At 43.9% G+C, this 12,991-nt stretch overlaps 1 protein-coding gene across 1 annotated transcript in view; it reads left to right on the forward strand.

The window, feature by feature from the left end:
- The window catches only part of drp2 (dystrophin related protein 2), a 563,342-nt gene that overhangs the window by 447,158 nt on the left and 103,193 nt on the right, over positions 1 to 12,991 (forward strand). Inside the window, exons 6-9 of the mRNA XM_072505229.1 lie at positions 158 to 314; positions 1,166 to 1,283; positions 3,047 to 3,315; positions 11,178 to 11,324. Of these exons, the coding sequence (XP_072361330.1) occupies positions 158 to 314; positions 1,166 to 1,283; positions 3,047 to 3,315; positions 11,178 to 11,324 (691 nt within the window). The remainder of the gene's footprint in view (positions 1 to 157; positions 315 to 1,165; positions 1,284 to 3,046; positions 3,316 to 11,177; positions 11,325 to 12,991) is intronic.

Here is a 12,991-nt window from a genome sequence, read left to right on the forward strand (position 1 = left end):
CATAATCACAAATGAAACCTTGATTCATTCACAGCCTCAGTAATACTCTGCGATTTTCTGTATTGTTCTCCCATTCTATTTACCTTCATTGAAGATCTCTTTACACATTTGAAAACTATTAAACTTCTCCCAACACCCTCCCTTCACTGTGTCTCAGGGCTCGGCTAGAAGCACTCTCTGATCATAGTGGCAAGCTGCAGCTGTCCTTGCAGGAGATCATTGATTGGCTAACCCTGAAAGACGAGGAACTTTCTGAGCAGCTCCCCTTCACAGGGGATGTTGATGCAGTGCAGCGGTACAATGAGTTCCACTCGGTAAGTCACTCACTCGCATGGAAAAAGGGCATGGGACAGGTAGGTGTTTTGCATTTTTCAACATTCCATTTTGTTCTAGGAAAATTAGAATTAATCTCATGTCTCGAGGATCAAATAAATGTTTTAATTAAAGTCTGAAGCTGCAAACAAAATACAAACCCCTCTTAAAGGGAAAATGTTTTCATTAAAAAAAGAAGCTTTTGCCACTCTTTTTTTTGTTTCAAGATGAGGGAAGAAAAGAATTGTGTGTTATTGTTGCCGTATTGCAAACAGGCATTGGTGCCTTCAGCAGACAAGTGCAAACATGTAGGGCTGAAGAATTATCTTGAAAAGGAGTCTTAATTTCCACAGAAGAGAATCTTCCCAGCTTTAATACTTAAACCATCAACAAAAATTGTACCATATAAAAATCAAAAATGAAGTGTGTCACAACACTAAGAGATTGGTTTCTTATTAGATGAATTCCTCTTCTCTAATTTAATATTGAAAACGTCTCAGTCCCAGTCTCCTGTTCTGCCCCAATATTCCATTTTAACATCTCAGATGTATGAAATTGTCAGCTTTCAATCACCAGATCATCTGCCCTCAGATGTAACCTTTTTTTTAATGAGCTGCAATTTATGGTTAATAGGCTAAATGCTCCTTATCACATTGCTGTTTTAACAGACAACAAAGAAAAATGTAAACAGTGGAAACTGCTCATAATTTTTGCATTTCTGCATTTTCACATAAAAGTTCAAAACACAATAGCATCGGTAACAAAGGAAAATTTGCTAGCCTGGTAACTGAAAAGTTAAATGTTTGATTTTTGCTCCTATGTCTCATTTCCTTTCCACTTTCTTTCATTAAAGGCTTTCATGGAAGATGTAAAGACTAAGGGTCCCTTCATACTGGCAACTTTGGAGTCAGCCCAAGCATTCCTATCCCAGCATCCTCTCGACGAGACGGAAGAACCAGCACAAGACAAAGGTGCTTGCCTTATGACCTAAGTTGTGTCAATATAACATACATAATGAGGAATATTCCTGGACCATTCTTGGGCACCAACAACAATGGAAATGCTTTAAAGGGCTGTCAATTTTCCCTCAGCTTGCAAAGAAAGCCATTGGGTGGCCCTTTTCTGGATTTGTCCATTGGTGTCCCTGTTACAAGAAGAAACCAATCCAGGAGAAAAAATACATTTGGCCTCCATTTAGATGCCTCTCATTATTGAGCATTGGGCATTTGAAATGCTGTTTTTGTACTCTATTCAATTTTTTGGACTTTAGCCCTACGTGAATAAAAGCCCATTGCATCAGTTACTTTTCAGGCTTCTCGTCATATTATATCAGCTCCTATATGTTACACTATATTGCCATTTACCTCCCTGCATTGTTTTTTAAATTGCTGCAATGCACACCCAGACTATGGTTCATGCAGATAGTAGTTCAAATCATTCTTTTCTTTAATAAATGTTTTTATTGGTTTTCACATTTTATGTTACATGTTTCAGTTTGAATGTTGAATTACAGGTGTCGTACCTGCGTGTAGTATTTTATAAAGGCAATCAAGGTACAGTTATAATTATACAAGAGAGAAAATTGAAAAGCCAACAAAGTACAAACAAACAAGGTTCGCTACATATATTTACATTTGCCTGTTTTGTCTCCCTTCGGTGGCTATAGGTTCCATTGGCCGGTCTGCCTCAGTTGCCCTGCCTATTGTTGGCCTCTAGCTTGTGTTTCCCTCTAGTCCTCTGTTTGCCCTTGGGCCTGTCCCCTTGTGCCTCGCGGTCTTCTCAAGGGCTTTTTGCCCCACCCTTCTCTTTCCCTTACTATCTGTGGCTCGTCTATGGCCCCTCCCCCTTGCTCCTTTGGCTGTTGGCTACAGCCAGGTCCTGGAACAAGTTGGTGAATTACTTCCACGTCGTGTGAGAACTGCCATTGAGGACCACAGGCACGGCAAATTTGATTTTCTCCAGTCGGAGAAATTCGGTCAGCCAGTCTGCAGCTTTGTGTGGTGTTGCTGATCGACAGCCGAGCAGGATTCTTCAGCGGGCAATTAGGGAGGCAAAGGCTAGAGCGGCGGCCCCCTCGCCATGAACAGTAGTTCAAATCATTCTGAAGGTAAAGCAGTAAGCTTGACCCGTCGCCTGCTGTTAATTCAAGATCAATAATTGTGCCTATGGAATTCAGTTTTATATATTAATTTTAAACACCCTGGGTCATTGAAATAATTACTTGGTTACTATACTGAAATGCCATTGCAATATTATCCCCACAGTTTTAAAATCATAGAATTAAATTTTTTAGAGGTTGCCTCTTCCCTCTTTTTCTATATTCTCTCTTCTTTCCCGTTCCTTTTTTCTCCCAGAGGTATTTAATTTGCATTATTTTCCTACAATCATAACATAAGTTATCCGCAATGCTGTATTCTTTAAAAAGGTTAAATGTTGCCCATGTGCTTTTTTGTCATTTCCATGTTTTGTCCATTTTGGAGATGGAAATAGGTGTTAAACCACAAACCTCTTATCTCCATCTATTGTATATGGTATTTCATATCACCACTTGCTATGCCCCACTATCCCATAATTACAGTGTGAGCTATTATGCTGTGGCAACAACAGGACTGCCACTGGGCAATATAATCTCTCTGTTACCCAGTTACCTGTGTATCCTCTTCATTAAGCCAGCATATATGATTCCTCCAGGGATATGCTCTGTTTCTGAACCTTGAATGAATCATAATTTCAGATATGTCACCAAAGCAGAAAATCCAGAATGTGAGTCGATTCATTTGGAAGCAGGCTAATGTATCAAGTGAAATGTGGGAGAAGCTGAGTGCTCGCTGCATTGACCGCCACAAGCACATTGAGAGAACGATGGAGAGACTTCTAGAGCTCCAAGGTGCTATGGATGAGCTTAGTCTTGCTTTGGACCAGGCTGAAGCTGTTCGTGATTCCTGGGAAACTGTGGGAGACCTCTTCATTGATTCATTGCAGGAACATATTGAGACAACTAAGGTACAAATAATTTCAGTAGTTACCATACAAATGTGGGCCAGTTGATGTAACAAATAGAAGCATTTTTTTTCTATAGTGGATTATTAATTTGATTCTTTCTTGCTGGTGACACTACACCCAGGGAGTATACGTTACACTCTCGCACCTAAGAACATGAGATGTATTAACTCAATAGGGATAACTCCAGAAATGCAAGCGAAACACAAATTTGGGAGAGTGCTGGCAGAATGGGTGACCACCATAATTCCCTCATGCTTTGTATACTGGAAATAGGGATAGCGGGACATAAAGCAACAAAAAAATCAGCCCCCATGCCCCTTGATCTATCAGAGGATTCCCCTGGTTTCACTACACATCATGGGCGGGATTCTCCAATCCCGTGGTAGAGTGTCTACGCCGTCGTAAACGCCGTCGCGTTTTAAGACGGCGTGAACGGGCCACTCCCACGTCTAATTCTGGCCCCTACAGGGGGCCAGCATGGCACTGGAACGGTTCGCGCCACTCCAGCTGCAGATCCCGTCACGAAGTGGGTGCCGCGGGATCCGCGCATGCGCAGTTGCACCAGCACCAACGAGGACATGCGCAATAGCGCCGGTGCCACTGCATGCATGCGCAGTGGTCTCCTTCAACGCGCCGACCCCGACGCAACATGCAGGGCTACAGGGGCCGGCGCGTAGGAAAGGAGGCCCCCAGCCACAGAGGCCGGTCTGCCGATTGGTGGGTCCCGATCACAGGCCAGGCCACATCGGAGGCCCCCCCCCCCGGCCGGGGTCGGAACCTCCTCCTCCCCCCCCCCCCCACAATCTGCCACCCGACCCTTATACACCGAGGTCCCACCGGCCCAGAGCAGGTTAGAACGGCGCCGGTGGGACTCGGCTCTTTTCCTACGGCCCATCCGGGCCGGAGAATCGGTGGGCCAGCCGCGCAGCGTGGCCCACGACCGGCGCCGTGCCAACCACACCAGCACCAATAGCGCCGATTCTCGCACTGCGGAGAATCATGTGCCGGCGTCGGGGCGGCATGGCCTATTTGCAGGGATTCTCCAGTCCGGCGCGGGGCTGGGAGAATCACGCCCCGTGTTTCTGCCATCATGTAACCTCTAGAGCTTGTATTTCATTTCAGAGAGTTCTGTGTAACCTTCCACTCTTAAATGTTTAAAAAGAAAAACTGAAAAGGTGAAAGAAAACAGAAATTATTGGAAATACACTGCAAGTCAGTTGGCATCTGTAATAGTAAGAATCAGATTTGAATGTTAACATTATCAGAACTGAAACCCAAAAGAAAACAAGCATATCAATTGGAAAACGCATATAATGAAAGAACTAACATTTATATAAACCCTTGCATTCAATCCCAAAGCACTTGGCCAGATAATTTGATGTTGATGTGGGAGAAATATTGACCAGGATACCAGGAGAATGTCTGTGTTCTCTTCAAATAATAGCATGGAATCTTTTACATCTATCTCAATTAATGACATGCCACAGTTTAGCATTATGTTCATATCGGCATGGTAGCACAGTGGTTAGCAGTGTTGCTTCACAGCAGCAGGGACCCGGGTTCAATTCTCAGATTGGGTCACTATCTCTGTGGAATCTGCACGTTCTCCCCGTGTCTGAGTGGGTTTCCTCCGATTGCTCCGTTTTCCTCCTACAAGTCCCGAAAGACGTGCTTGTTAGGTGAATTGGACATTGAATTCGCCCTCAGTGTACCCGAACAGGCGCCGTAGTGTGGCGACTAGGGGATTTTCACAGTAACTTCATTGCAGTATTAATGTAAGCCTACTTGTGACACTATTAAAGATTATTAGTTTGAATATGGCATCACCAATAATGCAGTAGTCTCTCAGTACTATATTAAATTGTCAGCTTAGATTATGTACAAATTCCTGATTCAGGAATGAGTATAGTACCAATGATTCAAAATGATTAAACTCTGTCATCTCTAATGATGATCTTTTATATTGTCTAATGGTCTATTTAGTAATTTGCAAGTAAGTTCATCCATGAACTCGTTTCTCTGTGACTGGCATGCCTGTTGATTCTCTCTTCTTCCCTGTGTTTCTTTTTACCTCTTTAATTGTGTCCCCTAAATGCCTCAAACCTTGTGGTCCCTGGCCAATAAAAGTGGCTTTGTCCAAACATACAGAAACTCAATGAGGAATTGTTCCAGGAACTAATACAAAAGATAGATCCTTCTAAGTGTTGACTTTGTGGAAGGTTAAATGTGTTGGTTGGCTGCAACATTACACTGACAGTTCACTGAAATTCTGGGGACCCTTGCCCCCTCTTAAGCTGTGCACTGTAAAAAATCTTGCATTATGAACCAACCACATCCACAACTGTTATGACTAACAAGCAGGGTTCTCACTGCCAGCAAGTTCTTCTTGAGTTATCCTTCTAAAAAAATCCAGAAGTTCCTTAGCTGTACCTTTGAAGAACCATATTATCACCAGAAACCAACGCATGTCTTCTTCGCTTCCTGCACCACCATGTGGTACTGTGCTACATTATGCTGGTCAGCTGATGCAGAGCAAGGCCAGCAACACAGGTTCAATTCCAACACCGGCTGAGGTTATTCATGAAGGCCCCGCCTTCTCAATCTTGCCCCTTGCCCGAGGTGAACCTTTACCCTTGCCTGAGGTGTGATGATCCTCAGGTTAAATTACCACCAGTCAGCTCTCCTCCGTCAAAGGGGAAAGCAGCCTATGATCATCTGGGATTATGGCGACTTTACTTTACTATCCTACACAATCAGAAATATATTCTAGGGAGGCACGGTGATGCAGTGGTTAGCACTGCTGCCTCACGGTGCTGTGGATCCGAGTTCGATCCTGGCTCCCGGATCACTGTCTGTGTGGAGTTTACACATTCTCCCCGTGTTTCCGTGGGTCTCATCCCCAAAACCCAATGATGTGCAGGCTAGGTGTATTGGCCACTAAATTGCCCCTTAATTGGAAAAAAAAGAATTGGGTACTCTAAATTTATCTTTTTTTAAAATTATATTCTAAGCAGAATGTACAAACCAAGTACATAACATTCATTGGATAATTTGAATGGTGTCAAAATCATGTCACTATGATAAATATAAAGCAATTGTGTCTTGTTGGCTGAAGTATCTGCCTCTTTGGATCAGAAATAGGTAGAAATAGTGGATTGGATTTTCAAACGTCTGTGAGTTTGCACTCAAAGTTGGGAATTCAGATGAAATTATTGGTTCCAAGTGTCTCTGGAAGGTGATGCAATTTTCAAAGGTGGTGGAGGAGCCACCAAGACACATGCCTCCAGCTTGTTGATCTCATTGTGAGGCTCTTGGGGCAGCAGTTTGAGATCTAAAGTGGGAAACACAGGGAAAATGGTGGGTCAGGAACACCTCAGGGAGCAGGTGCACAGAAGGAGCCTTTGTTATATATGTGGGTTATTGTAGTTGTGCGCAATGTCTCTTCAAGATCCGAGTCATGTGACATTTGTGATGTCATCAGTTTTTTCGCAGGCTTTTAGAGAGTCTAGTGCCAAACCTTGTGCAGTGAAGATCTATTGAATAAACCTCTGTTAATCTTGCATCACATGCCAGGTTATCTATTACTTTTGCGCTGTTAGTCTAATGATACAACAGTCATGACCTAAATGGCCAACAGCTGGGAGAGACAGAAGATAAACTGAGCTGCTTAGCAGTTGGATAGAGTTGTCATCGCTGACACTGAGAGACTTGTATTTGTGAACAGTGAGTGCTTGGACCTTTCAGTGTGATGTGAAGTAACTGGCATCACTTGGGGATCAGAGTTTGTTAGAGGAAGCCTTCATGAACTGAGGAGATGGGAGCAGGCTGCACCAATATTGGTCAGAGTAGCGGAGAGAATCTTCAGTAAATGCATCTTCCTGGTCAGGAGTAGGCCAGAGGAGTAGACCAAGTGATGCTGTCTATGGTTTCCATGAGGGTAGCCACTCTCTCAATGGAGGAGCTCATATGCTCAAATCCCTGAGCCATGATGAGGCACAAGTGCTACATGGACTCTTCCATCATTTTCCCATGGTTCTGCAATGGCTCAGGGATCTCCAATCAGGGAACTCATCTGCTCCAGGAAAACCTCTTGTGCATGACACCCAAGGCCCAGCATCTTCACCCAGCAAGGAATGGCTGTGTCTATCCTCTTGTCCTCTGAAGGGGACTGTCTATATCTGACTCCGACTCTCTCTCCTCATCCTGCACACTCGTGAGGTGCAGTTCACCCAGTGTTTCCCATTCTAAGCTAGATTAAGGCCCAACTGAGGTGAGTATGTCTGCGCCAATAGAAGATGTTGATGAATGATGCAATGGCACTGACTCAGGAACATCAACCTCACTAAGGGGACTGTGCTGGGAGACTCTCCTCCTCCTCTTCAGTTGGACCTGAGGGAAACAGAAGGTGGTGATAAGAACTCAGCCTATTGAGCTGCGACCTCAGCACAACCCTCCCCATAAATGGCAGAGGTTGTAAAGCCACAGCACCTATTGGGCAGTAGCAATGTCCGTGTCCTTCACTATGGATAGAACTATCCTGACCCTGCTCCCCTCCTACAGGATGAATTATGAATAAAGTAACCTACCTCACCAATTCCAGCATAATGTTCACAAGAGATCTTGCATTTCTCAGTGGGGTTGTTAATGACTCAGTGATACAATTGGCCACTTGATTTGACAATGTTAAGGAGAACAATTGGCCTCTACAATCACCTGCACCAATTTCCTCTCCACCTGTCTTGGCAAATTTATTCTTCCAGAGGATGGGGATGGGTGTTGCTCTTAATAGCCTTAGTTTTATTAGCTCTAATTCTGTCACCTTTGCTCACGAGTCGCCAGGTATCTTTCTGATACCGCCACGTGGTTCAAGCTCAAGTAATGATTAATAATACAACATACCGCTTAGTAAATGTTAAATCAACGATCGTTTATTATGTACAGAAATAAATACTTATACAATAATCCTACATCTAGACTATTACCTACCACGAAAGGCCAATACTTAACTTTGGTGATGGCCCACCAGGTCAGGGAAACGAATGGGTTATCGAATTGGGTCTGGCCTGCGGGATTCAAAAAGGCTGGGACGGGTCGATAGTCTGGAACACCTATCTGGTAGCGATCGCTGGAGTAAGACTTACTTGTTCTTTCGTCGAAGGGTCTCGAAGGTTGCGAGTAGAAGAAGGGTCGATCTGAACTTGGCCCCTATTTTTATAGTTCCCAGTAGCTTCCCGCCTCTCGGGTGGACCTTGACCCTGGTCCCAAGTGATTGGACTTGGTCCCAATCACTGGGTTCGATATGCTCCAATAATGGGGCGATTCCTTGATCGGGGGGGTTGTCGTCCACCTTTCTTTGTCTCAGCCACTGCTTGCGCCGAGAGGTCTGGATCGGCTTTCAATTGCTCATTTGTAGCAATTGTTCCCGGGGATGGACGATTAAACTGCAGATGGCTGGGTTGATGTGCTGTTAATGGTTGCAGGTATCAGTCTGGGCCGACTTCCCCAGAGCCGAATACACTGTTCTGCCTGCAGCTGTCCTTTTGAATCCTGTTGGCTGATTTTCCCATCAGCCTTTTCAGTTCGCCATTTTACATCGGGGTTTGGCCAAATACTCGGGAATCAGCCATTTTAGGTGGCTACATGGGTCCATTAAAACCCCAAGAGAGACATCCAAAAATCATGGCGCCGCCAAGGACACCACCCAGGCCAGGACTGGCCTTCTGATCTCATGTTGCTCTATTCCTCCAGACAATCACAAGCCCAGTCATAGCTACTACTCAGCTTGTCAAATGGCCTTCCAGAACCAGGTACCACCTCCAGGTTGCCCCTGGCACTGTTAATTGGGGACCAAACCCACCTCTGGAGCAATAGGTCTTTTGTATTTAAAAATCGCAATATGTCACTGACGTTGACGTGATGAGGATGGGAATCTGGAAGCAATCCAGTCATCATCTTCCCAACCCGGATTCAAAAGCCAGGCCAGTTTATTTGCACCCTCAACGTATTTATTAGATACATTGCAAGTTTGTTATTATGGGCTTGAGACAGAATTTAATGATGTTTGTTAAAACAATGACAGCCTGCTTTTTTTACAAGACTGGCAGTTATGAATTTATAAAGAGTCGTGGCAACACGTTGCGAGCTATAACAGACATTAATTATCTGGGTGCAGTTGGATTGAGCAAACAGATATTTTGAGAAAGTCAAATAGACTTTAGCTAGAATGCTGTGAGAATTTTACTCTTTCAAGGCTGAGTTAAACTTAGAAAGTTACCTGAGAGTTATCACTATCCAATCAACCTACTTGTCAAGATTCGAGTGCAGCCCATATTGTCAGAAGTTAAGTTTTAATAGGAATTTAAGACAAGGATACAACGATACTGGAACAAACAAAGGACAAAGAAATGTACAGCACAGGAACAGGCCCTTCGGCCCTCCAAGCCCATGCCGACCATGCTGCCCGACTAAACTACAATCTTATACACTTCCTGGGTCCGTATCCCACTATTCCCATCCTATTCATGTATTTGTCAAGATGCCCCTTAAATGTCACTATCGTCCCTGCTTCCACCACTTACTCCGGTAGCGAGTTCCAGGCACCCCCTACCCACTGTGTAAAAAAACTTGCCTCGTACATCTACTCTAAACCTTGCCCCTCACACCTTAAACCTATGCCCCTGAGTAATTGACCCCTCTACCCTGGGGAAAAGCCTCTGACTATCCACTCTGTCTATGCCCCTCATAATTTTGTAGACCTCTATCAGGTCACCCCTCAACCTCCATCGTTCCAGTATACAACAAAAATATACGACCGTAACAAGTAGCAGGTATCAGTTCAGATCGCGCAGGATGGCTGCCATGCACGAACAGCTTTTTCTGTCTTCACTTCTCCTTTTCTCGGTACCGGCTCATGTCTTCTCAACTCCTGAAACCCCTCAGGAAGATTTGACCGGAGCCTTACACCAGAGTGCTTTGCAATGCCAGCTGCAAAAAAGCCTCCCAAAAGCCTCTTAAAATATATCCTTTCTTCATTGCAGTCACGTGTGTGTTCCACAAACTACCGGATACATGGGCGAAATTCTCCTACCCGCCCCGCCACATATCTGCTCCGACCGGCCGGCGGGAGTCTCCGTAACACCGGCCGGTCAATGGGGTTTCCCATTGTGGGGCAGCCCCACGCCGTCGGGAAACCCCCGGGCGCCGGCAAAACGGAGACTCCCGCCGGCGGAGAATGACGCCCCATGTGTTTCAGCAAGCATCTTGATTAAGCATGGTTAATGAAAATCCTAGCAAGGCTTCACCCCACTCATTATCTTGGCCAACTATCTCTCTTTGTTTAAACTAGCTAACCTCATCTAAGAATAACTATTTCTCCAGCCTAGTTTCCATGACAGTGAAACCTTCAGCAATTTCTAGTAAACATGAACTAAAAAACACTAACCCAGTCCTTGACCTACTTCAAACTAACTTTATATATATGTATACACGAACACTACCTCTAATTTCTAACTGTTTTTAATTCACTTATACAATTCATGAGGCTATAAAAGAAATGCCTAATGTTTGTTTATAAAGATACAAGTTCACATTTAAGTGCTCAACTATTTTTAAATTTCTCTTTTCAAGAGGTAAATGATAAATCAGGTGATTATAACTCTGAATAGCAGTTCACATCTTATTGAGAGAATTTAGTGTGGCGACCTTCTCATTGGCTGGAGAATTCCTAATTTCACCACAGAAACAAAACACCAGCAATAACCTGTGTAATCAGGATGAAAAGAAATCTTCTAGAAACCCTAAGTTACCTATTGGTGGCTCTGAATGACAATTTCCAGGCTAACATTTCTCTTTTGGCTCATAAGGTATTCAAGGAGGAACTGGGAGCTTTAAAAGATGGCATGACAATTGCCAATGACTTGGCTCACCAACTTGCAATCTCAGATGTACATCTTTCCACAGAAAATACACAGCGTCTGGAGGAACTGACATCCAGGTGGCGGGCTCTGCAGGTAGGCAATGCCAATAGTCAGCAAGAGTGGGGAGTCTTTGCCGAGTTGTCCAGATTGGGGAATCATGGACATGTGAACTTTGTTTTTAACAAAAAAGAAAAATTTAGAAAACGTAAATGGTCAAACATAGAAATGACTTAATTAATTCACAGGGCAGCATGGTAGCACAGTGGTTAGCTCATTTGCTTCACAGCTCCAGGGTCCCAAGTTCAATTCCGGCTTGGGTCACTGTCTGTGCAGAGTCTGCACATTCTCCCTGTGTCTGTGGGGGTTTCCACCGGGTGCTCCGGTTTCCTCCCACAGTCCAAAGATGTTCAGGTTAGGTGGATTGGCCATGATAAATTGCCCTTAGTGTCCAAAAAAGGTTAGGTAGGGTTACTGGGAATGGGTGGAGGTGTGGGCTTGGGTGGAGGTGTGGGCTTGGGTGGGTGCTGTTTCCAAGGGTTGGTGTAGACTTGATGGGCCGAATGGCATCCTTCTACACTGTTAATTCATTGTGAACTGTGATTCCTATTGTCGCTGAAGACAGCATGCTGAGATCTTCATATTTTTTGTTTGATATTCTCATATTGCTAGGGATAATAACACAAATCAAAATTAACATTGGAATGTAAGAATCTATGGAAGCCAGTTGGCCAGGGTTCAATATTGAATTGATGTGGGGGGGATGGGGGGGGAGTTATTCGATAGTCTGGTGCTTTTCTTCATTAGCATTGAGAAATCAATGAGCATTAATGTAAAAGTTTCAGTTAGGAGATTAAATGGATAGCACAGAGTCCACAGTTGAGTACATTGTGAACAGCCTATAGAATGAATGGCCTTCTTATGCCAAATAACCTTCGTCTCATTCCATGCTTTCTTTTTTAAAGTAGAACAGGTGAAAAAAAAATGTTGGCATTGATCCTATGCAGCCCGTTTAATGTCCTGATGAAGACAATAAATCGCTCTCCGAAGATCTATGGAAATGTTCCCTCACTACCAAAGATAATCAAGCAAACCTCCAGGACATTCATAATCCATCCTCATAACCCACACTTATAACTCTGGACAGTTAGATTGGTTTAAGTACTTCATTCAGAGTGCAGAAGCCCCTCTTCTCGCACCGTACTTGATCATCTGTATTTTTCCAGATTCTTCGAACTCACAATAGCATTTTAATTAAGTATTTATCATGGTCGTTCTTTTTCCAAATTGTGATGGCCCATGTGTTTTTTTGGGGGAAATCTATATTTTATATTGGGGTGAGCATCCCTTTAAGAACTAGGTTTCTCAAGGAGATGATTTCTGGAATAAAGTACTTTGCTTCCAGTAACTGATCATATGACCAAGTTGCCTGGGAGATAATAATAGAAAAATGGTCAACAATAATAATAATAATAATAATAATAACCACTTTATTGTCACAAGTAGGCTTCAATGAAGTTGCTGTGAAAAGCCCCTAGTCGCCACATTCCGGTGCCTGTTCGGGGAGGCCAGTATGGGAATTGAACCCTCGTTGCTGGCATTGTTCTGCATTACAAGCCAGCTGTTTAGCCCACTGTGCTAAACCAGCCCCTAAGAAGTTAATTATAGGAGAAAGTTGATTGTGGCTGAGGTTCTGGTCACAAGCAGGGTTTTAGATTTTAGTTTATAACATCGCTTTCAAGCAGAGCTCAGTTGAAATTCTG

This window comes from Scyliorhinus torazame, chromosome 5, assembly GCF_047496885.1.
Source record: "Scyliorhinus torazame isolate Kashiwa2021f chromosome 5, sScyTor2.1, whole genome shotgun sequence".
NCBI classification, from domain to species: Eukaryota; Metazoa; Chordata; class Chondrichthyes; order Carcharhiniformes; family Scyliorhinidae; genus Scyliorhinus; species Scyliorhinus torazame.